Below are 27,403 nucleotides of genomic sequence, written 5' to 3'. Positions count from 1 at the left end.
ACATGCAAGACGTGCTCGTGTGTGTGTGTGTGTGTGTGTGTGTGTGTGTGTGTGTGTGTGTGTGTGTGTGTGTGTGTGTGTGTGTGTGTGTGTGTGTGTGTGTGTGAGTTAACATGTAATGACGGATGTGTGGCTCGAAGCGAAGGCACTCTGTGTTTTCCATGAACACGACCTGCACACAGGTTCACCAGCTCAGACAGACAGGCAGACAGACAGGTGGCTGTCTCACCCAGCTGACAGCCCACGTTCCAGTAGAACTGCGGGTTGAAGTTGGACGAGTCGATGCGATAGGCCGACGGGTAGATCCTGGACAGCTGCCGCTGGTTGAAGGCCAGGAAGGGCTCGGCCCGGTGGTTCACCAGCGACTGGGCTCGGGTCTCGCTGAAGGACAGGACGTCGCCCGGGGTTCCTGCAGGACGAGAGACAGACGGGTCAGGGACAGACGGGTCAGAGACAGACGGATCAGGGACAGTCAGGTCAGAGACAGACGGGTCAGAGACAGACGGGTCACAGACAGACGGGTCACAGACTGACGCGTCAGGGACAGACGGGTCAGGGACAGACAGGTCAGAGACAGACGGGTCAGAGACAGACGGGTCACAGACAGACGGGTCACAGACTGACGCGTCAGGGACAGACGGGTCAGGGACAGACAGGTCAGAGACAGACGGGTCAGGGACAGACGGGTCACAGACAGACGGGTCACAGACTGACAGGTCAGGGACAGACAGGTCAGAGACAGACGGGTCACAGACTGACAGGTCAGAGACAGACAGGTCAGGGACAGACGGGTCACAGATTGACGGGTCAGGGACAGACGGGTCAGAGACAGACAGGTCAGAGACAGACGGGTCAGAGACAGACGGGTCAGGGACAGACGGGTCAGGGACCGACGGGTCACAGACTGACGGGTCACAGACTGACGGGTCAGAGACAGACGGGTCACAGACTGACGGGTCAGGGACAGACGGGTCAGGGACAGACAGGTCACAGACAGACGGGTCACGGACAGACGGGTCAGGGACAGACGGGTCAGGGACAGACGGGTCACAGACTGACGGGTCAGGGACAGACGGGTCAGGGACAGACGGGTCACAGACTGACGGGTCAGGGACAGACGTTCACAGACTGACGGGGCAGGGACAGACGGGTCAGGGACAGACGAGTCACAGACTGACGGGTCAGGGACAGACAGGTCACAGACAGACGGGTCACGGACAGACGGGTCAGGGACCGACGGGTCAGGGACAGACGGGTCACAGACAGACGGGTCAGGGATGGTAAGGACTTGTTTGTTTGTCTCACCTTCGTTCAGACACTCCTGCGAGGCGACGGAGTTGGTGAACACCACCAGGTTTGACAGATCTCTGCTCAGCTTCATCGTCTTCCTCTTCCTCCCGCCCCTAAACACAGAGACAGACAGGAGAGTGAGACAGGTGGGAGACGGAGACAAGCACCAGCTCTAAGGCGAGGGAGGAGAGTGAGACGGGTGAGGAGATGTGCCGACTCATTTAAATTATTTTATTTGTGAATCAATAATCTGAATGATTTTCATCAATAATCTGATCGGAGATCATGAATATCTGGTTTATTAAAATGAATGTATTATTATTATCGATAATAAGGAGGAATAACTCACGCAGGCAGAGGGAGGGAAATAACGAGGTACACTGAATAAGTAATACTTGAGTATAAATAATTAATAATGAAGTATACGGCTCCACTTTCACTACACTGTATTTATACCAGCTGGGAAGTACAAATACTTTGTTCCTTTCCCTGTCTGTCTGTCTGTCTGTCTGTCTGTCTGTCTGTCTGTCTGTCTGTCTGTCTGTCTGTCCCTCTGGAAATGGGACCTAATAAACCAATAAGGTGTTGTGAAGCAGGTCACATGACATTACTCCCGCAGCAGGGCTGGTTTGGACTCGTGTGGCGTGGACAGGAGCGTCGGTGTTGAAGCACGATGAAGGTCACCTGTTGAACTGGCCTCCGGCCTCCCTGCCGGACCGCTCCTGGACCTGGACCTGGACCTCATCCTCCTTGTCCACACTTTGGCAGGTCAGTCTGGATTTGGAGTGTCTCTGGATGAAACACACAGAACCGAAGGTTTCTTATCAACACATGAACTCCCAGAATACACACATATATACATGTATATCTATATATTTCCATGTGATGTGTGTATTAAACCCGTCCCGTCGCTGCGGCAGCGTCGTGGGTGTTGGAGGTGAAACCTCATAATTATAACGAGCGTGGATTTGGTGAAGTGAAGGAGCGACATCTCCATTAGGACTAAAGTGGAGCCGAGGAAGAGGATGAAGGTCGTGGTAATTACAGGCTTTAGGCCGGCTGCCAACGGATTACACACACACACACACACACACACACACACGTGGGAGGATGCTGCATATGCAAAGAGGGAGGCATAAAGTGATGAAGAGGAGATGTGAGTGGGGGAACGGAGGAAGGTGGAACGTGTGGAAGAAGAAATCCTGGATCTGAAACATCTCACAGATGATTTAACATAAAACCATTCAAATCAATCTGACATGTTGAGGATCTGGACCTCCGGCCTGTTGAATGGACGAGCAGAAGGAAGACTTTAATCTGCAGCGTGGAGCAGGAGGACGAGCGTTAGCCGTCTCCGTTATAACGAAGCGTTGTCGGCGTTTCTCACGTGTGATTTTATGGAGGATTTGCAGCCGTGAGGAGATCTGCTTTGTTTTAATCCTATTGTCTGTGAAGGTTCTCCGTCATCCTTGAAAGCTTTTTCCTTTCCTGCAGCCGGACTTCCTTTTGGTTTTTGAAGACATTTCACGTCATTCTGAACTCTTCAGAGCTGAAGAAGTTTCTTAGATGAGATGAAAAATCGTCAAAACTAAAAATCTTTCAAGGATGACGATGGTTTTATGGGGTTTAAGTGTCAGACTGCTCTCTGACAGCGAGCGGCCTTCATGTAGAGATTATGACACATACACAGTTCCATGGAGGATGTGGGACGAAAGAAATATACAATAAAAAGAAAACAAAGAAAGTTTGTAAAATTAAATATTTCTAGATCTAGAATTCTGGATCCAAGTCAACAGAGCCGATGATTCCTGATACGATCTGAAACGTTTCCCTCCGATAACTTAACGTGTTCCTGCTGACGATGTCGTTGCAAAACCACGATGTCCGATCCGTTTCTGTTTTTATCTCAAACTATGAACCTCGGACCGTCCTCTGATCTCTGAATTCACCCTTGAAGTAAAAGTCTGCAGTTTTTAGGCCACTTTGGAGCAAATCATCTAAAGAAGTTCAGTAATTATCGTGGTCTATAATAACGATCTCAAAGCTGAATCTGGCAGCTGAGATCTCCCACAAATAGATCAAGAATCTAGCAAATAAAAAAATCAACCCAAACCTTCTGTTTCAGCGTCGTGATGAAGGATCTGCTTTGGGATTTCTTCAGAACCCCTTTGGAGCTCTGCAGACGAGAAAGAGAAACACAGATTTGTATGCGAGTGTTTGCGTGGAATCATTTGATGTGAATCTGAACTACATCAGCACCCAGCGAGACCCTTTAAACAGCTGGGGGGGCTGCATCAGACAGCAGCCAATAACCAGGCTGAGGAAGAGGGATGGGTGAGGAAGAGGAGTTACAGTAAGGAAACAAGGCTTTCAGAGGCAGAACGGGGAGACGGGGATCACCAACAACATCGCAGGAGAAGAAAGAGAATAGGAAAACCCCCGATGCATCAACACCCACCACGTTAAAATGGCTGTCAGGGAAAAAACAGGCGTCTAAAAATAGCAACGAGAGGCGAGCGGGGAGATGAAATATTAAGTAACACTGCAGACGTTGAGTTTCTTATCGCTTTCTGGGGTGTTTGGACGAGGCGAAGCAGTCCGAAGGACCCGAGGAAGTCCTGCAGTATCTAGTCCACCTTCATCCCCCTCCATCAGCCTAGTGTTCAAGCATTATTCTGCTTCAGTTTGCAGGTCTACACGTGGCCCTCCAGGGTCCTGTACCTGGCGCAGGTTCTTCTGGAGGCCCTGGTGCGTGGCTCTCAGCAGGGCCCGGATGCTGAAGCTGTCCGTGTCTTCCTTGTCTCCGATCCGAGACTCCTTCAGCAGAGAGTCCAGTTTCTTCCGAATGTGAGACTCCACCTGGTGGTGACCGTTGTCCTGTTGTGGAGAGAAGAGGAGGGGAGAGAGAGAGACGGGTGAAGGAAGTGAGACTCAATACAGGTGCAAGGACACAAATACTGTCACTGAAACCAGGTCCGACCAACTGCAGAGCCGCAGGACCACCAGAACCTCCGGTTCTGAACAGTGAAGCCGAGACTAAAGTGCCTTAAAGCTGCATTCTCTCTGCTGGCCACCAGGGGGCGACTCCTCTCTGGTTGTATTGAAGTCTATGAGAAAATGGTCCTACTTCTCTCTGCTGGCCACCAGGGGGCGACTCCTCTCTGGCTGTATAGAAGTCTATGAGAAAATGGTCCTACTTCTCTCTGCTGGCCACCAGGGGGCGACTCCTCTCTGGTTGTATAGAAGTCTATGAGAAAATGGTCCTACTTCTCTCTGCTGGCCACCAGGGGGCGACTCCTCTCTGGTTGTATAGAAGTCTATGAGAAAATGGTCCTACTTCTCTCTGCTGACCACCAGGGGGCGACTCCTCTCTGGTTGTATAGAAGTCTATGAGAAAATGGTCCTACTTCTCTCTGCTGGCCACCAGGGGGCGACTCCTCTCTGGTTGTATAGAAGTCTATGAGAAAATGGTCCTACTTCTCTCTTGATGTATTATCTCAGTAAACATTGTAAACATGAGTTTATGGTCTCAATCTCTAGTTTCAAGTCTTCTTCAATCCAGCATGATGTTCATTTAGTACATTATGGTCCATTTAGAGTCCAACAGACCAGAAAGCAGGGGATGCTTTAGGGGGCGGGGCTTACCTGCTTATTAACAGGTCGCTACCATGCTACCAATGCTAGTTAGTTACTAAGATGACTTTAACACTTAGCTGTAAAGTTGACCTTGAATTATGAAGCTAACTTTGTTAGCAGCTTCACACCAGAATCCACATGGATCCAGATCCACCTGTTGCTCTTCCACATTCCAAATATGGTCACTTCCTTCACTGGCTTCCTTCAGTTTTTTTTTTCCCAGCTGTGAGAGTGCGTGTTTAATATCTTTTAAATGATATATTTCCAATCTGCAAAAAGATAACTGGAGTATATTTAGTCCAGCGTTCAGACGGCTCAGAGTTATTGTTTGAGCTGGAAACACTTTATTTTATTTCTTGGAAAACAACACAAATAATAAACTCTTTAAAAACATCTGCTTGCTGTCGAAATGCCACACAGCTGCATTTGACTTCTGCAGGATTATTTCCACTATACGTCAGCGTCTCGTTGTTTTCACGTCATTTCTATAACGGACACGTCGTTTAGGCTCAAGTCTTTGATTTGCAGCAGTCGGAGTGAAACACCATTAACGCGGCGTTAGCAGCTGTGAAAGCCCGCTGGTTAAGTCGATGGGTGGAATCGTGCCAGCGAAGCCCTTTAAACGGCCAGCGAGGCGTCCTCGTGGCATCTGCAGCCTCCAGTGAGACGTGGAAGCACCATGCCATATTGTGGGTTTTTTTCACGCAGCCATCTGGAAAAATAGTCAGCGAGTGTTTCCCTGCTTTTAAAAATGTGCCGAGGACGAGCCTGGCAGAAACACCCGGGATTAAGAATGATGCTAAAAGGGGCCGGAGGCGACTTCAACAGCTTATCTATGTTTAATATTTAGATGTGCACCATTAAGCATTGATCGTTGCTGCAGCAATGATCAATAAAGCTTTACAAGCACCGATGTTATTACCCGATGACTGAAGTCATTACGTAGAGCACAACATTAAGATGCCATTATGCAAGTTTCTGCATGGAAGACGGTTGGATCCTTAAATAACTGACGGAGAAACTCAAATAGAAATCCATCCATCGTCTACCGCTTCATTTAGAGTCATCAACCAACCCCATCCTGCATGTCTTTGGACTGTGAGAGGAAGCCGGAGAACCCGGGGAGAACCCACGCTGACACCGGAGAACATGCAAACTCCACACAGAACCATGTTTGAATAACATAAAGAAGGATGGCAAATAAAAGGAGCTCTTTTATAATTACAGATGAAATCTAAATGAGTCCATGGATATCATCGTCATGGCAGAATGGTGTTATGTGTGTGTGTGTGTGTGGGGGGGGGGGGGGGGGTTAGTGTGTGTGTCTGTGTGTGTGTGTGTGTGTGTGGGGGGGGGGGGGGGGGGGGGGGTAGTGTTTGTGAGAGTAACCTGAGAGTCTTACATTGCTGCTCTTAAGCTTGAAGTCTTCCTCGATTTCATCAGCGCTGTCGTCATCGGACACCTCGCCTTCCTCCACGTCGGCAGACAGGTACGCAGGCAGACTCTTCCCCTGGACAGACAGACAGGCAGGCAGACAGGTGAGCAAACAGACCTGCTGCGTGTCGTCATCTCTTTCATACACAACAAAGAGAGACAGACAGGTGAGCAAACAGACATGCTGCATGTCGTCCTCTCTTTCACACACAACAAAGAAACTGCACCTTAAAGTCTGGAATAAAGGCCGAGCCACGTATCGGAACACAGATTACACAACCGGCTGCAGAGGAACTCCCCGAGCAGCTCTTCAAGCCGAGCCGAAGCCCGTTAGAAGGTTTGAGTGGGAGTCGAGATTTTCTCAGCTTTTCTAAAAAAAAGAAAAATCAATGCTGGGACTCCAAGCAGTGTTTTAACCGCCGCCACAAGGTGTCCACCCCCACCTCCCCCTTTTTATATCTGAGACCGTCCAACAAACCCCTTTACAGCGGCCTGCTTTATTGTGCTGTGACTCTCAGGGGCCCCAAGGAGGAGGAGGGAGGAGGAGGGAGGTGAGAAGGAGGTGGAGGGAGGTGAGAGGCCCGAGAGGTGGGAGGAAGGAGATGGAGGAAAACTGTTAGAGGAATAAAGAGCTTTAAAGAAAATCAATACTGCCCTTTCACTCCTTCAGAAACGTCTGGAGAGCGACGAAGCCAGAGGTTGTTTTTTTTATTATTTTTATGGAACAATGACGGCTTTTTTTTTATGGAACAATGACGGCTTTTTTTTTATGGAACAATGACGGCTTTCTTTCACACTACAGATAAAATCAATTTAATCAGCTTCTTTTTTTTTTAAATCCATAAATGCTGCAGAGCTGAGATTTATTTCATTCTTTTTTAAAGATTGATCGTATCAACTGTTTGAAAGAGAGAAGCTTTAAAGTCATTTATACGCAGATCGCAGAAAGATTATACGCTTTCAATGGCTATTTATTACTCAGATCATATAAAATCATATTTATAGTCTTTGTGCAGGTTTATTGGTAGAATGAAACATATATGAAATCTGTGTATTTAAGTGAGTGAGTGAGCGTTCATCTCTGTGTCTGTCCACAGATAATCTCTAAATCTGCTGCTGCAATCTGGATCAGATTTCTTTTAGCATAATGCAGATTTTATTCCTCCAACAAACAACACAACAATTGTCATCTGAAGGGTTGACCTTTCTAGTTAAATCACGTCTTCCAGAAGGTTCTCTGAAACCCCCAAATAAAAGTAATGCTTTAAAAAGCCGGTGTTAAAAAAGAGGAATCTGTACTTTTCATAGAAATACTTTTTACCTCCCCCGACCATCTCCTTGTTTCTAACTCAATGAAAAACTGCATTATTTATCATTAGGGGGGCAAATTGCCATATTGAGCCTCTCTAGTACATAAAAAAAGATGACTAGGTTTTTTTTCAAAATCTGAATTATGAAAAACAAAAATGATAGTTAGGATGTTGTAACCCTGGTTCAATGAGGACAGAGCGGAGCCCTCTGGTGGACGTTATGTGTACTATTCTCCTCCACTAACGAGCATGCAATCACGAATATCGAAACCTTTGTTCTACTGAGACGACAACCTCCGGTCCTGAAAAGTAAAGCCAATCTGAAGTGCCTAAACATGCATTCTCTCTCTGCTGGCCACCAGGGGGCGACTCCTCTGGTTGTAAAAAAGAAGTCTGAACCCTTTTTCTCACTTGATGAAGTAAATATACGTAGAGTGCTACCTTCTTCTCTGGAATACGAGGAAGGAAGTGGAGATTTCTACCGGGCGTATTTTCACGTATTCATTTTAAAAACACGATAACCAATAAGCTTCCAGAGTTGCTCTGACCTTGATGAGAATCTTGCCCTGCAGGCTCTGAGGACTCGGTAACGTCTTGGCATCTCTGCTCATGGCGTCTCTCACGTCCAGTTTGTCTCCGAAGATTTCTCGGAGGTACTGAGCGATCTTCTTCTGCTGCTGGATGCTGCAGTGGTTCTCTATGGACAGGATCACCGGGTACCTGGGGGGGAGGAAGGTATTCAATATAACTTATTAATGTAGTTTATGAGAACATACAGATGTTTGTGGACGAGAAGTTACCCTCAAGACAAAAAAAAGATTAGATAGATTATTTTCCAATTATTTTCTCACTTAAGTGATTCATTATTTGGCCTTCTGACTAATCAATTAATCATATCAGCTGTAGCTCAGAGTCAGAAGTAACTACTAACACAGAAAGCAGGTCGGCTCTGGTGTTCATTATGCTTCTGAAAGTCTGAAAGGTTTCAAAATGTCATTAATTATCACATAACATCTGGTTTGTTTCACCTGTACAACAAAATAAAGAGTATAACTAAAGTTTCTGGCTTTGTGGGGTTTATGCTAAGCTAACAAAAGCCAATAAACACATATTACGCTTCATTTAAACCCAGATTACCTGCTAAAGACTGAAAGAATTATCGTGTAGAAGTTGACGACTAGAAATAATAATTTTTATTTTTTTAAATCTTCCAACAAGCTTCGGCCAAATGTTTCTACATTTCTAGATGAAATTGAATCTTCTTCAACCTCTGAATTCAGGGAAAGTTTTTATTTCTCAGGCGTCGTGTAAGAAGTCAGCGTGGCAGCAGGAAGCTGCATCACTTGGTCCGGGTTCTGTTGGACCCGGCAGAGACCAGAACGCCGGCTCCTCGGGGGAACCAGAGGGAAAAAGGCTGCTGAGCAGATGGTTCAGTAAAAAGGTGCTAATTACTGCCAGGAACCACAGTGTTCTCTAAAAGTACAAACCTGGCCGTCCAAACTTCCTCTTCTCAAAGATATTCCATTATATCGGTGTGAGAGATTATGTTCATTAAACCTTTATTGAACAAGGTAAGAGTCCCGTTCAGATTTAAAATCTCTTATTATAATTATATTTTATTATAATTATCACACATTTAACAGTTAAAGGAAAACACCACCGCATTTCCATACTAAACTATGTTCTGCTCTGATCTTAGACGAGGTGATACATACCTCCCTCTCCTCTGTGCGTGCACTCAATGGCTCTTGCGCGCACTCCGCGCAGCGCTAATTTGCTAGCATGTAGCTTGTCCCAGTATATTCCTTAGGATCCAAAGGGGGGTGAAGTTAGAAGCGACCAAGCACTTCCACGTTGTCCCTATTTAAATACGGTTACGTGAGTAGTTACACGACCCAAGTTTGGTTACACAAAATGAAACATGCCAATTTTTCTAAGCAGATAACAAGGATAACTATATAGTATGGCGGAATAACAACTGGAAGCACTTCGACGTCGGCGCAGTAATATCATCACTCCGCTCCCCCTCTTACTTCCGTCAATAGAACCTACGTGACCTGCACGCCGTCGCCTGCACTACCTGTAGTAGTTTGTGCACAGTTGAGGAAGCATCAGGTTGTAGTAAGATAGTTTGTGAACAATCAAACATCATGGTTATAACGTGCATCGTACAGGGTTGTGAAAACAAGCAGAAGGTATATAGTCCCGTCATGTTTTGAGTGATGATATTACTGCGCCGACGTCGAAGTGCTTCCAGTTGTTATTCCGCCATACTATATAGTTATCCTTGTTATCCGCTTAGAGAAATTGGCATGTTTCATTTTGTGTAACCAAACTTGGGTCGTGTAACTACTCACGTAACCGTATTTAAATAGGGACAACGTGGAAGTGCTTGGTTGCTTCTAACTTCACCCCCCTTTGGATCCTAAGGAATATACTGGGACAAGCTACATGCTAGCAAATTAGTGCTGCGCGGAGTGCGTGCAAGAGCCATTGAGTGCACGCACAGAGGAGAGGGAGGTATGTATCACCTCGTCTAACATCAGAGCAGAACATAGTTCAGTATGGAAATGCGGTGGTGTTTTCCTTTAAGGACTTACACACAGAGACAATTCCCAAATACTTCCACATTCTAGGTCCTTCAGTAACGAGCCGAGGGCATGAAATGAAATCAATTCTGACAATTTCAAGTCTTTTTGGAGGATTGTTTGTGGAGAAATACATTAAATCTGCAGCGTTTTTATATAAATCTCGTCCCATCGGAGACCATGAAGCAACATAATTAAACAGAAGAGGACGATATACAATCAATAATGCAATCTGTGAGTGTGTGTGTTTATACGAGTGTGTGTTTATATTTATACGAGTGTGTGTTTATATTTATACGAGTGTGTGAAGTGAAGGAGAAATAAGTGAATTGGCATTTCTATTTGTCATTCTGGGCTATTTTCTCCCAGTTACAATACACACACACACTCTCTCTCACACACACACGCACAGACACACTCACTCTCTCTCTCACACACACACACACACACACACACACTCTCTCTCACACACACACACACACACACACTCTCTCTCACACACACACGCACAGACACACTCACTCTCTCTCTCACACACACACACACACACACACACACTCTCTCTCACACACACACACACACACACACTCTCTCACACACACACACACACACACACTCTCACACACTCTCACACACACACACACACACTCTCACACACACACTCTCACACACATACTCTCACACACACACTCTCACACACACACGCACAGACACACTCACTCTCTCTCTCACACACACACACACACACACACACACTCTCTCTCACACACACACACACACACACACACACTCTCTCTCACACACACACGCACAGACACACTCACTCTCTCTCTCACACACACACACACACACACACACACTCTCACACACACACACACACACACACACACACACACACACACACACACACACACTCTCACACACATACTCTCACACACACACTCTCACACACACACACTCTCACACACACACACACACAGCGGGGTTGAGGACTCACTGGTTGTTTATGAAGGCGTACTTGTTGATGGTCCCGATGACGGACCTGAACGGGATCTTGGAGGTCAGCGTGTATCCGTGTTGGACCATCGGCTCGCCGTCGGGTCCGTCCCAGCAGTCGACTGCAGGAAACAACAGACGATGAATAAAACACTTCACTGCTGTCAGCATCCTGTCTCCTCACTTTCAGTTCCACAAAGACAGATGTGTAAACGTTTAAACGAAGGCTCATTCTGGGGAACAAAAGGAGAGAATGAAATCTAACATAAGCAGGATTGTCTTTATTTCAGTGTAGCTGCCTCTGTGGACCCGTCTCAACCTTTATTACCACACATAAACAAAAAGGTTTTAATACGAAAATAAAAAAGGAAATGCCTGCACACGACTCCATGACTCGGCACTTATTTATACATAATTCACCAATCGGTAAATACGCTCACGAGCATCATAAACCGTCCACATCTAAAAATATACTGAAAACAGCAAATACTAAACCTCCACATAACAAACATGTATTCATAATCAAAAATCTGAAAATATGTTATAAATTACATCAAATGTATTCTATTCTGTTGTAAAAATCTGATTTTCCAGAGAGAGAGAGTCAGAAGATATATATTAATAACTTTGTCTTTGGAGTAAAAAAAGGGCTGCTGTGACCCATCAGGACCAGGTTTCTACTGGTCTGGGATCTGACCAGGTTCTTGCTGGTCTGGGATCTGACCAGGTTCTTACTTGTCTGGGATCTGACCAGGTTTCTACTGGTCTGGGATCTGACCAGGTTCTTACTGGTCTGGGATCTGACCAGGTTTCTACTGGTCTGGGATCTGACCAGGTTCTTGCTGGTCTGGGATCTGACCAGGTTCTTACTGGTCTGGGATCTGACCAGGTTTCTACTGGTCTGGGATCTGACCAGGTTCTTGCTGGTCTGGGATCTGACCAGGTTTCTACTGGTCTGGGAATCTGACCAGTCTTCTTGCTGGTTTGGAATCTTACCAGGTTCTTGCTGGTCTGGGATCTGACCAGGTTCTTACTGGTCTGGGATCTGCAGCCTTACCCTCCACGCAGCGGCAGCCCGACTGCAGCACCCAGGCGTACATGTCGGTCTTGGAGTGGGACAGCAGCTGGTCTCCGGTCAGGTACGTGTTGTGGGAGGAGGCGATGAAGTAGTTGCACAGCGGCTGGTCCATGTCCTGGTTCACCTGGTGGTGCAGCGGGTTGAAGACGTCGCACGTCGGACTGCGCATGAAACTCGTAAAACCTGAAGAAAAATTAAAACATTTGTGTCCTGCACCTTCTAACAGCTGACCATGGCATCTTGGTCGTCACCAGCTTGTTTTTTTTGCAACCAGTGAAGGAAGTGACCATATTTGGACTGTGGAGGAGCGGTGGATCAAGCCGCAGAGGAGCACCCTTACTGGATCTGGATCCATGTGGATTCTGGTGTGAAGCTGCGATCAAAGTTAGCTTCATAATTCAAAGTCAACTTTACAGGTGAAGCTAGAGGAGTTGGCGCTCTGGTGGCCAGTAGAGAGAATGCATGTTTAAGCCACTTCAGCCTTGGTTTCACTCTTCAGATCCGCAGGTTGCTGCCTGCCTCGAACATAAATCTCTCGTATATCAGCACGGAGGTTTCAAACCGCTGAGGTGAAGTTTGAAACCACGACTGTTGGATATTTATTATTCACACAGCCAACTTTGTTTTTTGGTGGTTCAGCATGAAGAGCAGCGAGAGGGGAGAAGGCCTCCTTTCATCCAGAGAGGACGGATAAGAACAAGACAAGAATACTTAAAGCGTGAAAATAAGCCAGAAAGCAAAAGCAGTGAGGAGAAGAAGCTGAGCGTTAATGTGGAAAACCACAGCGAGGAGAAGAGGAGGAATGTGATGCAGATATTAGAAGGATGTTTGATAAGAGGAAGCTTGGACACATTATCTCGTCCCGGTGTCATCGCGGTGACTCGGATCTGAACGCTACACCGACATGAAAGCGGCTCATGGCACCGTGAAGGAAACGTTCATGTGAATCTGTTTGTACGTTACTGTCACATCCGTGCACAGCGCACGTAAACACACTCAGCCTTCAGGCCTCCAGCAGCCAGATTAGTCTCACCCTCCCACCTCTCATTTCTGTCACACTCTCATGTCCTCTTCATCCTCACTCCTTCCTTTCCCTTAACTTCACCCTTCAGAGGCAACTCAAAACGACACCCATGAAAACTTGTCAAAGACTAAATCCCAAAACATTCACGGCTTTGCAGGAATGTTGGAGAGATTTTGTCTCTGTGATGATGTTGCAACAAAGCGGCAACCTCCCAGTTCTGAGAAGTGAAGCCGATTCTGAAGTGCCTTAAGGCTGCATTCTCTCTGCTGGCCACCAGGGGGCGACTTCTCTCTGGTTGTATAGAAGTCTATGAGAAAATGGTCCTACTTCTCTCTGCTGGCCACCAGGGGGCGACTCCTCTCTGGTTGTATAGAAGTCTATGAGAAAATGGTCCTACTTCTCTCTGCTGGCCACCAGGGGGCGACTCCTCTCTGGTTGTATAGAAGTCTATAAGAAAATGGTCCTACTTCTCTCTGCTGGCCACCAGGGGGCGACTCCTCTCTGGTTGTATAGAAGTCTATGAGAAAATGGTCCTACTTCTCTCTGCTGGCCACCAGGGGGCGACTCCTCTCTGGTTGTATAGAAGTCTATGAGAAAATGGTCCTACTTCTCTCTGCTGGCCACCAGGGGGCGACTCCTCTCTGGTTGTATAGAAGTCTATGAGAAAATGGTCCTACTTCTCTCTGCTGGCCACCAGGGGGCGACTCCTCTCTGGTTGTATAGAAGTCTATGAGAAAATGGTCCTACTTCTCTCTGCTGGCCACCAGGGGGCGACTCCTCTCTGGTTGTATAGAAGTCTATGAGAAAATGGTCCTACTTCTCTCTGCTGGCCACCAGGGGGCGACTCCTCTCTGGTTGTATAGAAGTCTATGAGAAAATGGTCCTACTTCTCTCTTGATGTATTATCTCAGTAAACATTGTAAACATGAGTTTATGGTCTCAATCTCTAGTTTCAAGTCTTCTTCGCTGTAAAGTTGACCTTGAATTATGAAGCTAACTTTGTTAGCAGCTTCACACCAGAATCCAGATGGCTCCAGATCCAGTAAGGGTGCTGCTTCGGGTGCAGATCCACCCGTTGCTCCTCCACAGTCCAAATATGGTCACTTCCTTCACTGGTTGCAAGAATCCAAGATGGCGACAGCCAAAATGCCAAACTTTTTCAGGTAGTCAAGCTCAAAATGAAGTTAAGTTTAAGTTAATTTTGCATATCAAATTCAAGTTTTCCTGAATCAAATATTAAATCTTAGAAATATCTTTGAGGCTGAACCCTGAAAAATAAAGACATTAAATAAGTGTTAAAGTTACCTTCGATCCCCAAGACGCCTCTTTGTTTATTCTCATCGGACATCTCGAACTTTTCAACGATTTCTGCGACGTACTCCGGAGTAACGCTGGACATCTGAGGAGGGAAGAGGAACAGAACAACGAAGTTAGTGAGAAATAAGTCGTGGAAACCTCGTCATCAAACTCTCTCTCACCTTCTGCTCGTTGTGCAGGAAGTTGGTGAGCTCCTCGGCGGTCAGGTGGTCCTTCCTGTCGCTGTACGCCATCATCAGCAGGAAGAGGTCGCGCCTCAGTGACATCATCTTGTAGAAGACGGAGAACTCCTCGTAGGTCAGCGTTCCCTGCTGGTCGTCCGTGTCGGCTTCCTGCGAGGACGACGAAGCAACGCCTTTATATGAGAACTTAGGACTCGGAGGCCATTAACAGATATCCTGATATGAGGTGGTCTGTTAAATGTCTGCAACAACCAAGGAACCTGAAATTCTAATTTGGTTACTAAATCTGAGGGCCAGACAAAGATATTATATTATAAATGATGGAAGTAACAACGTACAATAATAATTTGTATTGAACTGAATTTCAACGATACAAGCAAATATTGCATTATGAATGACTAACAACTAGAGTGTTTAGTTGCTGCTCCGAGCGAACGCAGCTGCTGGTTGGATGGAAACGTTTCTCGGTGAGAAAAATCATAAATGTCCAAAAAAACGAATGATTACTTAAAGTGATAAACCATGTCAGTCCAGAACATCACAGGCGTTTCTACACAGAGATCCTGCCGTCATCACGGCGTCGATGGTAGTGTGAAGTATTAAATATGTGAATACAATGACCTGTAGCACGCTAAACAAGGTCAACTTTTGCTGGGTGTAACAGCAGAAGAGGCGGCGTGAAAGGAGGCTTCAGTGGTCAGTAAAGACTTGTAAGGCGTTTTTTCTTCCTCCGTCCCTCGTCCTGTTTTTCTCTCCTTCACGACGATATAAACAGAACAATGTTCCCGCTTCATGGCACAAACACATTACCTCTCCAAACAGCTTTCTTCTTTCTATCCTGACATCATATCTCGCTGTTGCCCGAGGACACACACACACACACACACACACACACACACACACACACTCATTTCACCTGGATCTCACGCCGGGGCCCACTCCACTTCACACCAAATCTAATAATGCCAGATAATGCCTCCATCACACTCGCGTTAATGAGCTCGCCTCGGCGTCGGGGGACTCGATCACAGAAGGAAATCTACACCGTGATGGAGTTCACGGGAACGCGAGGACAGAAAACAAACAACTTTGGGGATTCTGAGCGACCGCACAAGCTGTTCTGGGTTTCTGACGCTGCTATCTGCCTGAGCTTAAATGGAAAGAGATCAGTTAACGGAGATTTCCCATCAAATCTAATTTTCTTTAGAGAGCATAAATGAAAATGTAGCACATTAGGAAGAGAAAAGACTTGAAATCCACTGAATCAGTTCTAAAGTGTTGGGGAAAAGAAATCCCCTCTGATCTCATAATTAACTCTCAAATTAAGACGCTGATCAAATCAATCCTGCCTGCTGGAGTGAGTTTGTTTATGTTCAACAGATAAAAGAAGAAAGTGAAACATCGTAAACCACGTTTGAAAAGCGCTAGCCTCTACGTGGATTTCTGACTTTACTCAATGTGACTTCAGTTTTAAAGATTTAAACGGGCCCTCTCCGACACTTCCTCATCTCTCTCCTTTAAAAGTGTCTCTCTTACGTATGAACATATGAAATATTTCTTGCACATTTATTGAAATTACAGAAAAGCACAGGAAAGTGAAAAATGCAACAGTAATGAGATGAGAGTGACTTTAAATATTAATTCACGAGGAATTTAATGCGTTTGAATGAAAGCAAACCTCATGTTTTATTTCATAAGAGAGCTTGATTTATGCATGTACGTGTTTTGGTTCATTCATTTCTCCGATACGTGATGAACTTGTGTATTTGGGAAGTGAAATCTGGTTCTGACCTGAAACATCTGTTTGACCTTCCTGCGCGGCAGATTGACGTTCAGCTTGTGGAGAAGTTGGTGGATCTCCTCGATGTTCAGCAGACCGTCTCCGTTCTTATCGGCCTCCTCGAACGTCTGCTTCAGCCACGTCGCACAAACATTAAGGAAACGTCGCTAACATGTGTACGTGAAATCTGTCTGCATCATTTCAACTATGTTAACTTCATATATGATTTCTTAAGTCAGTTAATGCAAAGAGGACTTTATTTTCAGTGTTTACCGAGAAGCTACGGTGTTAGCGTAGCCTAGCTCTGATCAATACGAACTCCATTCAGAAAACAACCATTTTAAACGTTATCTGCGTATCGAGACCAACTTAACAACTTTGCACAAACCGTCGTCGTCATGTCGTTACTTCGGCATAATTTTTATCCGTTTAGTGCAGTTAAATCACAACAAAGTTGTCTGATTTTGGCTGTAGTAAACCAGCCGATGTGTGAATCCTGGATACTCTAAACCAACACAAATTCGTTGTCCTATCAGGTGAAGGATATTGGTCGTGTGTCCGCTGCCTTCTGGCCAGCGAGTCCTCGTCGCTGATGCCGGCCATCAGGTAGCGGAGGCCGGTGATCCAGGTTCTGGCCTCCTCCGCATTGGAGGTCACTAGGTCCAGGGACTCCATGTGGTTCCCGTGGTACACCGTGAAACAGCAGGCCGGGTCGAAGCTGCCGTCGGCATGGCGATGGAAGATATCCGACTGACTTCCCTCCGTCACTTTGTACAGCGAGTCGATGGTGACTGAGGAGGGAAAACACCAGTTTGATGATTAGTAAGAGAAACTTTCCGTAGCTCCATCAATCTATCGACACTCTTATTGATTGCCAATACCTGATTGTGTGTTATTGTGGTTGTGTAAACTTGTGTTTCTGGTTTCATCCTTTAAGACTGTGACTGTTGAATACAACATAACGACAGAGGGACGGAACGGCAGAATAATTCACTTCAAATTGAATAACAGCAGGAACTTATCTTTTTTTAAATAGCCGCGACCAAAACGAAGCACATTCCCTCTCTTTCTCCGTGAAAACACAGAGTCAGCAGTTCCTGTCAGCTTCACAGCGTCACGCTCTAATGTAAGTTTAACTCAGCTTCGTTAAGAGCCGACTAACGTATTTTAATTCTACATTCTTTTACAACATACCATTTAACAAATGGGAAGATGTATATTTGCTTATTATAGGTTGTAATGTGTATTTCGGGGACCTCCTGCAGTAACACTGTGGACCCCCTAGGGGTCGCAGACCATTATGTTTGATTAATAGATAAAAGATTTAATGACACGATAAATTGATTGAATTAATTGCGTTCGTAATCGAAAAAAAAATACTTTGTCATAACAAAAACAATTCCTGTCCATTTTTTTATTCCTCTCATCCTGTTACATAATCTCATCTCTGAAATGACGATATGACTAGAAGTAACAATATGGCAGCCAGAAAACACACACACACACACAAAGAAGAGCTGTGCAGCTGTTTGTTTCTCTTTATCATGTCAATGGAGAGGATCTAAGAGGCTTATCTAATGCTGACAGCCTACACACACACACACACACACACACACACACACACACGCTTCAGTAGGTTGAACCGTGAAACCTGTAAAGTGAGGAAAGTGACAGCGATGCTTTGAGGGGGCCGTGAGATATATGACAATAATCCCTCGGAGCCAAAGCCTCCAAAATAAAAGCATTGTTACTCTTATTATGTAAGTCGAGATGAAATTAAAAATGCCTCTTTGAGATCACAAACACTTATTTTTATAGTTAAGGTTGAGCTCCGAGACTGCAGGGAAACCTACACTTCCCACGATGCAACTCTTTCATCACAATACTCACTCTTGGCCTTCTCGCTCTTGCGTGACGGCTTCCAGCGGATGCAGGAGCGATGGTCGTCCAGGAAGAAGAGCCGGACCAGGCCTTTGGATCCCGCCTTCAGCTTCACCATCTGCGTGCCGGACTGCATCGCAGTCATGCATCGCTCCACTGCAGACGAGCAAAAACACACGGCATGGAGGTCAATGGAGCGCTTTATTTCCAGGGCAACCACAGGTGTCTGGCCTCGCATCGACTCAGGAAGAAGCGAGCAGAGGAGCGCCGAGCAGCTGACGGCGGCCGCCACAGAGACCATCCTGTTCGGAGGCACAGCGATGCGTTTCTGTTTCCTGCTGCAGAGAAAAGATCTCACAGAGAGAAACAGAGCTGATGTGTTCGAGGAGGAAAGCTACACAGCATCCCGAGGCAGGTGGAAGCTAGAGGATGAAGAAATAGGAAAACTGCTGCAAAAATCCTGGAGGGATGGTTTCGATGTTGGTTTAGGATTTGCAGATAGTTTAGCTTTTATGTGATTTGGTTGTCTTTGCATTGTACAGCGATATATCAGGGCGACTGTAGGAAAAACTAACGAGCCGAGAGAGGGGGGCAATATTCAGAGAAAAAAAGTGGTAAATGTGCTAGTTTATTACGATGCTAACAACAGAATCTATGCTAGCTAACTCCCCATGAATGTACATGTATGTTTGTAATGAATCATCCCAACGTGTGACATCACCTCGTTAGGTCCTTAAGGTGATGATGTTGATGTTATTGTTGCTTTTATTCATATAAGGTCATGTTGTCATCTTATGGGAGTTTATTGATCGGGCGGTTGGGCTAACATGCTAGCGGTAGCTTTCACTTGTTGTCATCCACTAACATCGGATGTTTGCTGTTGTTTTTCCACAGTGGCCCTTATATGCCGTCGTAGCATTGAAAGATTCATTTAAAGGCAGTTTTGCATTTAGGAAACTAGTCCCAATGAAATCTGCCTGGTGGAGTTTTGTCGTGGATGAGCAGCAACACTGATTTTGTAACTGAAATGCGTCTCCTGCATGGTATTTAAAGCCACCTGCGTGGAGAGATAGCACCCGGAGGTGGGAGAGGAAATCTCCCTTCTGTTTTCTAATTTCACCCTTTTTAAACGGGCTGAATTGAACGCTGGCTTCCAGCATCTCGGAGGGTTTTTTTAATTCCATCGTAGCTTTTCAATTTTGATTGCAAAGCTGGTGACAGCTCACCTTCTTTTCCCACAATGCATTGCTGTGCTACCACGCGTATCGTATCCTTCTGAAAGGAAAAGCCGGTTTTCTAGCTTCTCTGGGTTCAATAAGAGACACTTGAAAGGAAGATGAGAGGCAGAGTAACGGTGCAGGCGCTCTGAAGAGGAGAGCGCTGGGCCTCGACAGTGATGGTGATGAAGAGAGTGCGTTTGATTGGTTGATGCCTGGCACCGTCCGGCACCGAGAAACGGGATAAAAGAGCAAACTTCAAACTTTTTACTTGGTGTGACAGCTGGTGGCAGAGATACAGACGGGCATGACAGCAGAGAGATGGCGGGATTTCCATCCTCATTAGTGGAGTATGTGCATGCACGAGTGTGTGTGTGTGTGTGTGTGTGTACACTGTAGTTTTCATTTATGCAATATGTCTTCATGTAATACGTTTACATGCATCACACATAGCCCGTATTTTGTCCTTGCAGTAAATAAAAACAACTTGTTAACAGACAGAAATGTTCATATTTAATTCCTAGAATTCACTCGACTCATTCTCGGCTGAGAAATATACTCGCTGCCCCCGGCGTCGTTTCAGCGTGCATGTGATGCAGGAATATGTTTTATTCCACGGGACGCGTTCGATGCAAATTGACTGATACTGAATTTCAAATACACTGTTGGAAAGTATATTTAGTTTTCCTGGTTAAGATTAGAAGGTTATGTTTCAGATAACTGGATGTAAAACGCTTGTTTATTTTCTGCGTAAAACCAAATCTCATCTCCGCCCGAGGACCGGCTTGTTGTGGATGTCCGACCACTTCTTTGAGACTCTCTCTCTCTCTCTCTCTCTCTCTCCAGAGAGACATTAAACACACACCAGCGTAAACACACGGCCCCCGCGGCCCACAGCTTATTTCCCAAGGTGCAATGGGAAGGCATCGCGGCTGCACTAATGGACACACAAGCTGCCGTGTTGTAACACAACGGAGTATGTGAGCAGAAACAAACAGTGACTGTGAATAAAACAGGAAACATGAGAGACAGCTCACAGTCCAGGTGGAGGAAAAGTTAGCTGGAGAGTCCAGAGAACTTTATTATTTCCAGTAATTTACTGGCAACAGGAACGTCTCTATTCTGGTGAGATTCAGGCCAAGATTAATAAACACACAAATCCACTCTGGGCAAATAAAACACAGCAACTATAATTAACCCCATTTTTCTTTTTTTGGTTTTGTTAATCAAATGTTTGTGTTGGTTTAAAGCCACATTCGTTGTTTAAACAATGCAAACTTTTAAATGAGCTTGTTTACACATGGAGCAGACCCGGAGCAACATTAGCATTCATCTGGAGTCCTGTATCTGTCCACCGCATTATTAGAACTCCAATATCACCTCGTTTTCACTCCATCTTTGGTCTCCACCCAAGAAAGGTCTTTTTAGCTGCTTCACTTTCTCTGCTTTATCTCTTTCACATTATACATGGTCATTTACTCCATTTAAATATAAAACATATATTGATTATTGCAGCTTTAAGACCCATTAGCACCCTGGGAAGGTCACAATTTGTTTGTTGCACTATAAACACCTGGCATATAGCCGTGGATAAGGAAAAACATGCTGATTTGTAACACTAGGTTTAATTTCCCAGCAGGATAATATTCAGCGCACCGGGCGGCTGGTAAAGAGAGTAAAAGTTCATATCCTTCATCATAACAGGAAGCCGAAGACATGAGTTGGAAGGAGAATTCATCAGAAAATCGGCTGTTTTGCATTATTTATCTCACATGGCCTCTTCTGATATCCGTAGCTTCGTTAACGATGGAATTCAGTGGAGTTCGGTGTTAAATGTAGGTTTGCTGTGTTACAGTTTTTCTCAGTGGCTTTGGTGCTTTTCTCAGATCAGAATGAAAATTCTCATAACTATTAGTTCAACCTCCACAACGTTTAGTCATTTGTGGACATCATAGTAGCGATTCCTCCTTCCTCTGAACAAATTACAAATGCTTTTGGACATGAATCAGCTGCTTTCATACAATTCTCTGCTGTTTTATAACATTATCATTTGCTTATGTCATGTCAGTCAAAATGAACTATACTTATGGATGCTGAATAGTCGCTCCCAATAAAACTAATAGTCTTCATTTCATTGCTTGAGTCATTACATACAAAATGGTTGAACTATAGTTATCAAATTCTATCAAGCTAATTTTACACCTTTCTTTATCATTTTTTCCTGGAAATGTCTCCTAAATTGAACAGTTATTCTCAGGTGAACTTCAGCTTTCACTCAGGAGGAGGTGTGTGAAGTATTAGTTGTAACCATGACAAGCCACTTGTTCACGGTCACTCAGGGATGAATCCCATGAACCCTCACTTGGCAAGCATAATGAACCGAGCAGGACATAGTGTGTATTCTACAATCAGAGGAAGAGGGAGAAGAGGCCAAATACATCGGCAGATTCCTAATTAAATTAGGGCTACAGTTGTTGACCATGTTGTCAATCACGGCCTCACGATGGCTGAGGCTGGTCGGAGGGTGAACCAAATGTTGGAAGAACACTGTGAATTGAAGCTTTACCAAAGAGTTTCTTATGTTTGTTCTAAATAAGTGACTGTAGTGTATTTTTCTTTTGCACAATGCTGTAGAATTGCAAAGAGCATATACAGTAAAAATGTGAAATGTACGTATTCAGTGTCTTGTACTCACTTACTCACCTAACTACAGCAATGTGTAACTTTACTGTAGTTTTCAAATGGCTGTACAAGTAGTGTATACTGCTGTCTTGAGCATTTTTAGGTCGTGTCACTGAATTCTGACCTTTTTTTGCATTGGAATACACTGAGAGAATAAACTGTCACAATGAAAACATGACAAAGCCATTTGACTATCTTGATCATAAACGATGGTGTCAAGACTTCTCATTTGATGACTCTGGCAGTTTCATTGACATGAATACCTGCTTTTGAGGAATGGACTATCCATTTTGAGCAGGTGACGTGATTTTGCAGGTTATCCACTAGGTTTTGCAGTTTGCACTAATTGTCGTGAGAAATGCACTAACTGCTGTGCAAATGTTAATAGTGATGTGAGAAAAGCACCAAAGCGACTGAGAAAACTGTCATCATAAACACAGGCTCTGCTAGAGGGAACATGCATGTTCTTCTGGGATCCTGGAAAGATCCACGACTCGGACGAGCAATGCATCTCAATGAACTCTGAATAAACACTGCTAGCATCACTGGAGTGCATGCATGTTCTCCCACCATTCCCTGTGGAGCAAACGTACGAGTGTTATCCAGGAAGCGGCCAGATATACAGTAGTTCACAAGAAGAAAGAGCTCAAAGGGAATCCAGAAGTCTGCTTTATTTCCATCCAGAGGACTGACATCTGTTGTTTGTCTGTTTCTGTGGATCGGAAGTAAAAACCTCCAGACAAACCCACGATTGTCTTTTTATTAAATATAACAACGTTATACTGTTTTAAAAACGGGAAGTCTTCAGCTTTCAGAATCCGTAAACCAACTGTGTTTTATTATGAAGCATTTCACAATAAAGTTGCACAGATATAAACATGCAAACGAGTTGTCATAATGCTTGTAATTGTTGGAAACTAGAAATTCTAATGCTCCTAAACACACCTCGCATAAAGCCACACCCACCATATGGCACTGGCAACCTCAAACTACCTCGTCTTCATCTGACGTACGAATGTGTCTGCCTGTATAACATGCAGCTCTCGGTTCAATTTGATCCATATTCACTGTGTTTATGACTATTTTAAATGTTTTAGGGAGATTATTGTTATTTGTAACGTGGCTTTATGGAAATCCTTTTTGTTTTGAAGTAAAACTCCAGTTCACATGTAAACAGTAGACATGGAGAAGGTCTGAGTCTATCTTTATGAATTGGATCATAAATGATGTGTTTTAGTGTATTTTCATCAAATCTATGATTACAATTGAAGTCCAAGTGGGAAAATGATTCCCTCTGAATCATATTGCCACTGAATTTTGGATTTTAGATAGATAGATAGATAGATAGATAGATAGATGGATGGATGGATGGATGGATGGATGGATGGATAGATGGATAGATGGATGGATGGATGGATGGATGGATGGATGGATAGATAGATAGATAGATAGATAGATAGATAGATAGATAGATAGATAGATAGATAGATAGATAGATAGATAGATAGATAGATAGATGGATGGATGGATGGATGGATGGATGGATGGATGGATAGATAGATAGATAGATAGATAGATAGATAGATAGATAGATAGATAGATAGATAGATAGATAGATAGATAGATAGATAGATCCTGTATATATTTCATCTGTCTCTGGAACTCCTTTGACATTTCTGCAGGCAATCTGCGGTCACTTTCCTCTCCATCAGCAACGATAAGCACCGCCAAGAGCCGAATCGAACCTGGTTAGGTCGACGATGGCGGGGCCGAAGGAGGCGAGGCGGCAGGATTAATGCCTCCGCTCCGGGAGAGGCGAGCCGCCTCGTAATCAAAGATGAGGAGTGATGTAAGTGGCTCTCAAAGGATGAGAGGAGGTGACGCCTGGATCAAAGGACCGGTGAGCGCCCTTCACATCTTCACTCTCCTCATCAAACCGCCGAAACGTCAGGATATAAACGTGGTTTAAACGTGCAATTCCGTTGTCTTATTGGGCGTATCGTAAAAAAAAGTGTCTTCTTAAATCCACCTGGCATTTTTATAGAAGGTTATCACTCTCTGTGGCTGCAGCGTCTCTCACCTGGACAACCTCTCAGGAAATGATTCAAAAAGGCAAAAGAAATGTGTTTTTTCAGCTCGATATGAGAATGTAAAAACCTGAAGTAATGGAATAATCCACGACGGGGATGTCGTTTATTGGAGGATGTACTTTGACTACTGTGTTCTCCACTTTACTCATGGATTTGATGACATCAACAGACATTCATTTAACAGAAGCATGAGTAGATCCTCTGAATAAGTCATGAATGTACTGGAATACCTTTCTCATGTTGCAGCCTGATAAAAGTATCAAACCACGTTAAGATGCAGCAGAATACCGGAAATGACATCTCCACTGTTAAAATCAACTGATAAATACTAAGTAAAAGTACGTATACCTGAAAATGCTACTTCCCTCCCCTGCTTGTACTTTGCCCTTTTCCACTCTCTAATAGAGACATTTACTGAAGTCGTTTCCAGGAATTCCTCACAAGCAACATTTGAATTTAACTGTTTCACTACTTATGAGAATAAAAACGACAATATATTTTTTCTACGTTTTGCACGCCATTTTCTTCCGAGCGTGTCCATCTTTGTCTTTGTTCATCTCCGTCGGCGACGAGCAGAGAGAGCAGATCAAAGCTTTGTCTCGCCACAGAATTGCAATTAAAATAAAAGATATTTAAATGAGGGTCGCTGACGGAGACGCGGCGAACAAAAGCCTCTTCCTCGCTCAGATCCATACGATGACGGTTTCTGTCCGACCGTTAATCTCATCATCTCAATCTGAAACGATGAGGACAGATTCCCTCGTTTCATGAGTTTATATTCCGAGATCTCTGTTTAGGAGTCGACGGACCACCGAAGCTTTCACCATGAATGATTCATAACTACACAAATTCATATTCAGCAGCATCTGCCCTGATTCTTCATGCACTATTCATGTAACATCAGGTACCGCTGAGCAGGAAGCCTCCACGCCAGTCAGACTGCTGAAAACACCTTAAATGAAACATGCAGAACCAAACACCCGCAATCAAAAACCCGAAATCAAAAACCCGAAATCAAAAACCCGAATACAAACACCCGGAATCAAACACCCGAAATCAACCATCCGAAATCAACCATCCGAAATCAAACACCCGAAATCAACCATCCGAAATCAAAAACCCGAAATCAAACACCCGAAATCAATCATCCGAAATCAAACACCCGAAATCAAAAACCCGAAATCAAAAACCCGAAATCAAACCCCGAAATCAAAAACCCGAAATCAAAAACCCGAAATCAAACACCCGAAATCAACCACCCGAAATCAAAAACCCGAAATCAAACACCCGAAATCAATCATCCGAAATCAAACACCCGAAATCAACCATCCGAAATCAATCATCCGAAATCAAACACCCGAAATCAAACACCCGAAATCAAAAACCCGAAATCAAACACCCGAAATCAATCATCCGAAATCAAACACCCGAAATCAACCATCCGAAATCAATCATCCGAAATCAAACACCCGAAATCAAACACCCGAAATCAACCATCCGAAATCAAACACCCCAATGATTCTCTCGATGCCCCGCCGGATCGCGTGACCCCGAAGGTTTATTTTTGTGTGCTGAAGTTGAATCAACATGTTTGTTGTTTTCAGCTGACTGACTGAAATGAAGGACATTCACACCTCATTATTGTTAAAACAGAAACCAGGATCTTCTCCTGCACGAAGAAACATCTCATTAATACGAGTTCAAAGTTGCGTGAGCAGAAAAGTCTGATGGTCCTCGGGGGATTTCTGATACATAAACATGAGCTGCTATTAATAGCACCAGCACACGGTTATACATTCAATATGCAGCACGTTTGTCCACATGCCTGTTTAGTTGGAGAGGAACCGGTTTTCATACGAAACACGTTGATTTAAATGTTGAGGAAATGCTATCTGTGTGTTGGTTTTAATGCTTCCTCCTGTGAGGTGAACTCTGTTAAAGCGTCTAGACTCACACACACACACACACACACTCACCGATTTGTGTAAGCCTGCATTTCTGCGGCACGGCCACGGTGCCGCCGATGTGGTAGACGTTACGCGCCAGCAGCGTCGCCACGGTTACCATGGCCGACCTCTCCGCCGGGCCGTGGACGAAGGTGGATCGGACTTTGTGAGCAGATGTGAACGCAGCGGGACCCAAACTAATTTCCTCCATTTGAAAAAAAATAAAAAGTAAGCTCCTGCTTTTGCTCCCGTCCCAGAATGCACCACGGTACCACCTGTAGCTAGAAACCCTCACATCAGAAACTCCTGCAGACGTCCTCCTCCTCCGAGGCTTCGACTGACCGTCTCTCTGGAAACACACCTTTCCCTCCTCCCCCCCCCCAGGTCATCTACTCCCCACTCCCACTTCCTGCCCCCCCCCCCTCTCTCTCTCTGTTTCCAGGTTCAGCATTCAGCAGCTCCACGACGTTATGAAGCGATTAAGAGTGCAGATGCATCAGCTGGGTGCTTTCAGGGTCAACCAGTGGGATACAGGGATGAGAACGATGACATAACACTCATTATAATGGACGACTAAAAGTCAGTATGTGTGTATGTCTGTGTGTGTGTGTGTGTGTCTGTGTGTGTGTGTGTGTGTGTGTGTGCGTGACACCGACAGCTGTCCATCTAAATGCTTTTTCTATGTGACACACGGGCTTCGCCCTCCTGAGGGGGAAGTCCTGCTCGCCCACGCTCCACTGTGTAGCCTGCTGACATTTACATGTACCGGAGCAGAGGGGGGGGGGGGGGGGGGGGGGGACTATTCTTTAGGAGCAACACAAGACCATGAAAAACACAATATGGGTTGACTTTGAAGGAACACTCCATCTGACTGTAATAGGCAGGAAATGCAAGAAAAATCCGCAGGTGCAAACAGTGATGGGCATCCATCCATCCATCCATCCATCTATCC

The 27,403-nt window shown here is 44.9% G+C and overlaps 1 protein-coding gene across 2 annotated transcripts in view; it reads right to left on the bottom strand.

Moving 5' to 3' along the window:
• The window catches only part of plch1 (phospholipase C, eta 1), a 34,518-nt gene extending 7,751 nt beyond the window's left edge, over positions 1 to 26,767 (bottom strand). The window contains exons 1-15 of one of the 2 annotated variants that reach the window (XM_084020281.1): positions 26,482 to 26,767; positions 18,526 to 18,672; positions 17,140 to 17,426; positions 16,647 to 16,766; positions 14,835 to 15,005; positions 14,662 to 14,755; positions 12,312 to 12,515; positions 11,256 to 11,376; positions 8,219 to 8,390; positions 6,329 to 6,436; positions 4,012 to 4,167; positions 3,404 to 3,466; positions 1,975 to 2,081; positions 1,306 to 1,403; positions 230 to 409 (exon numbers count right to left, since the gene is read on the bottom strand). In XM_084020281.1, the coding sequence (XP_083876407.1) occupies positions 230 to 409; positions 1,306 to 1,403; positions 1,975 to 2,081; positions 3,404 to 3,466; positions 4,012 to 4,167; positions 6,329 to 6,436; positions 8,219 to 8,390; positions 11,256 to 11,376; positions 12,312 to 12,515; positions 14,662 to 14,755; positions 14,835 to 15,005; positions 16,647 to 16,766; positions 17,140 to 17,426; positions 18,526 to 18,672; positions 26,482 to 26,662 (2,209 nt within the window). In that variant the 5' untranslated portion in view covers positions 26,663 to 26,767. Of the gene's footprint in view, positions 1 to 229; positions 410 to 1,305; positions 1,404 to 1,974; positions 2,082 to 3,403; positions 3,467 to 4,011; positions 4,168 to 6,328; positions 6,437 to 8,218; positions 8,391 to 11,255; positions 11,377 to 12,311; positions 12,516 to 14,661; positions 14,756 to 14,834; positions 15,006 to 16,646; positions 16,771 to 17,139; positions 17,427 to 18,525; positions 18,673 to 26,481 lie in introns of those variants that run through there. The other variant, XM_084020280.1, reaches the window with a different exon arrangement.
• Between the last annotated feature and the right edge of the window lie 636 nt (positions 26,768 to 27,403).

This window comes from Eutrigla gurnardus (assembly GCF_963514095.1).
Source record: "Eutrigla gurnardus genome assembly, chromosome: 10".
NCBI classification, from domain to species: domain Eukaryota; kingdom Metazoa; phylum Chordata; class Actinopteri; order Perciformes; family Triglidae; genus Eutrigla; species Eutrigla gurnardus.
Note: the sequence above shows the minus strand (reverse complement) of the source record. Positions and strands in the feature narration are given on the sequence as shown.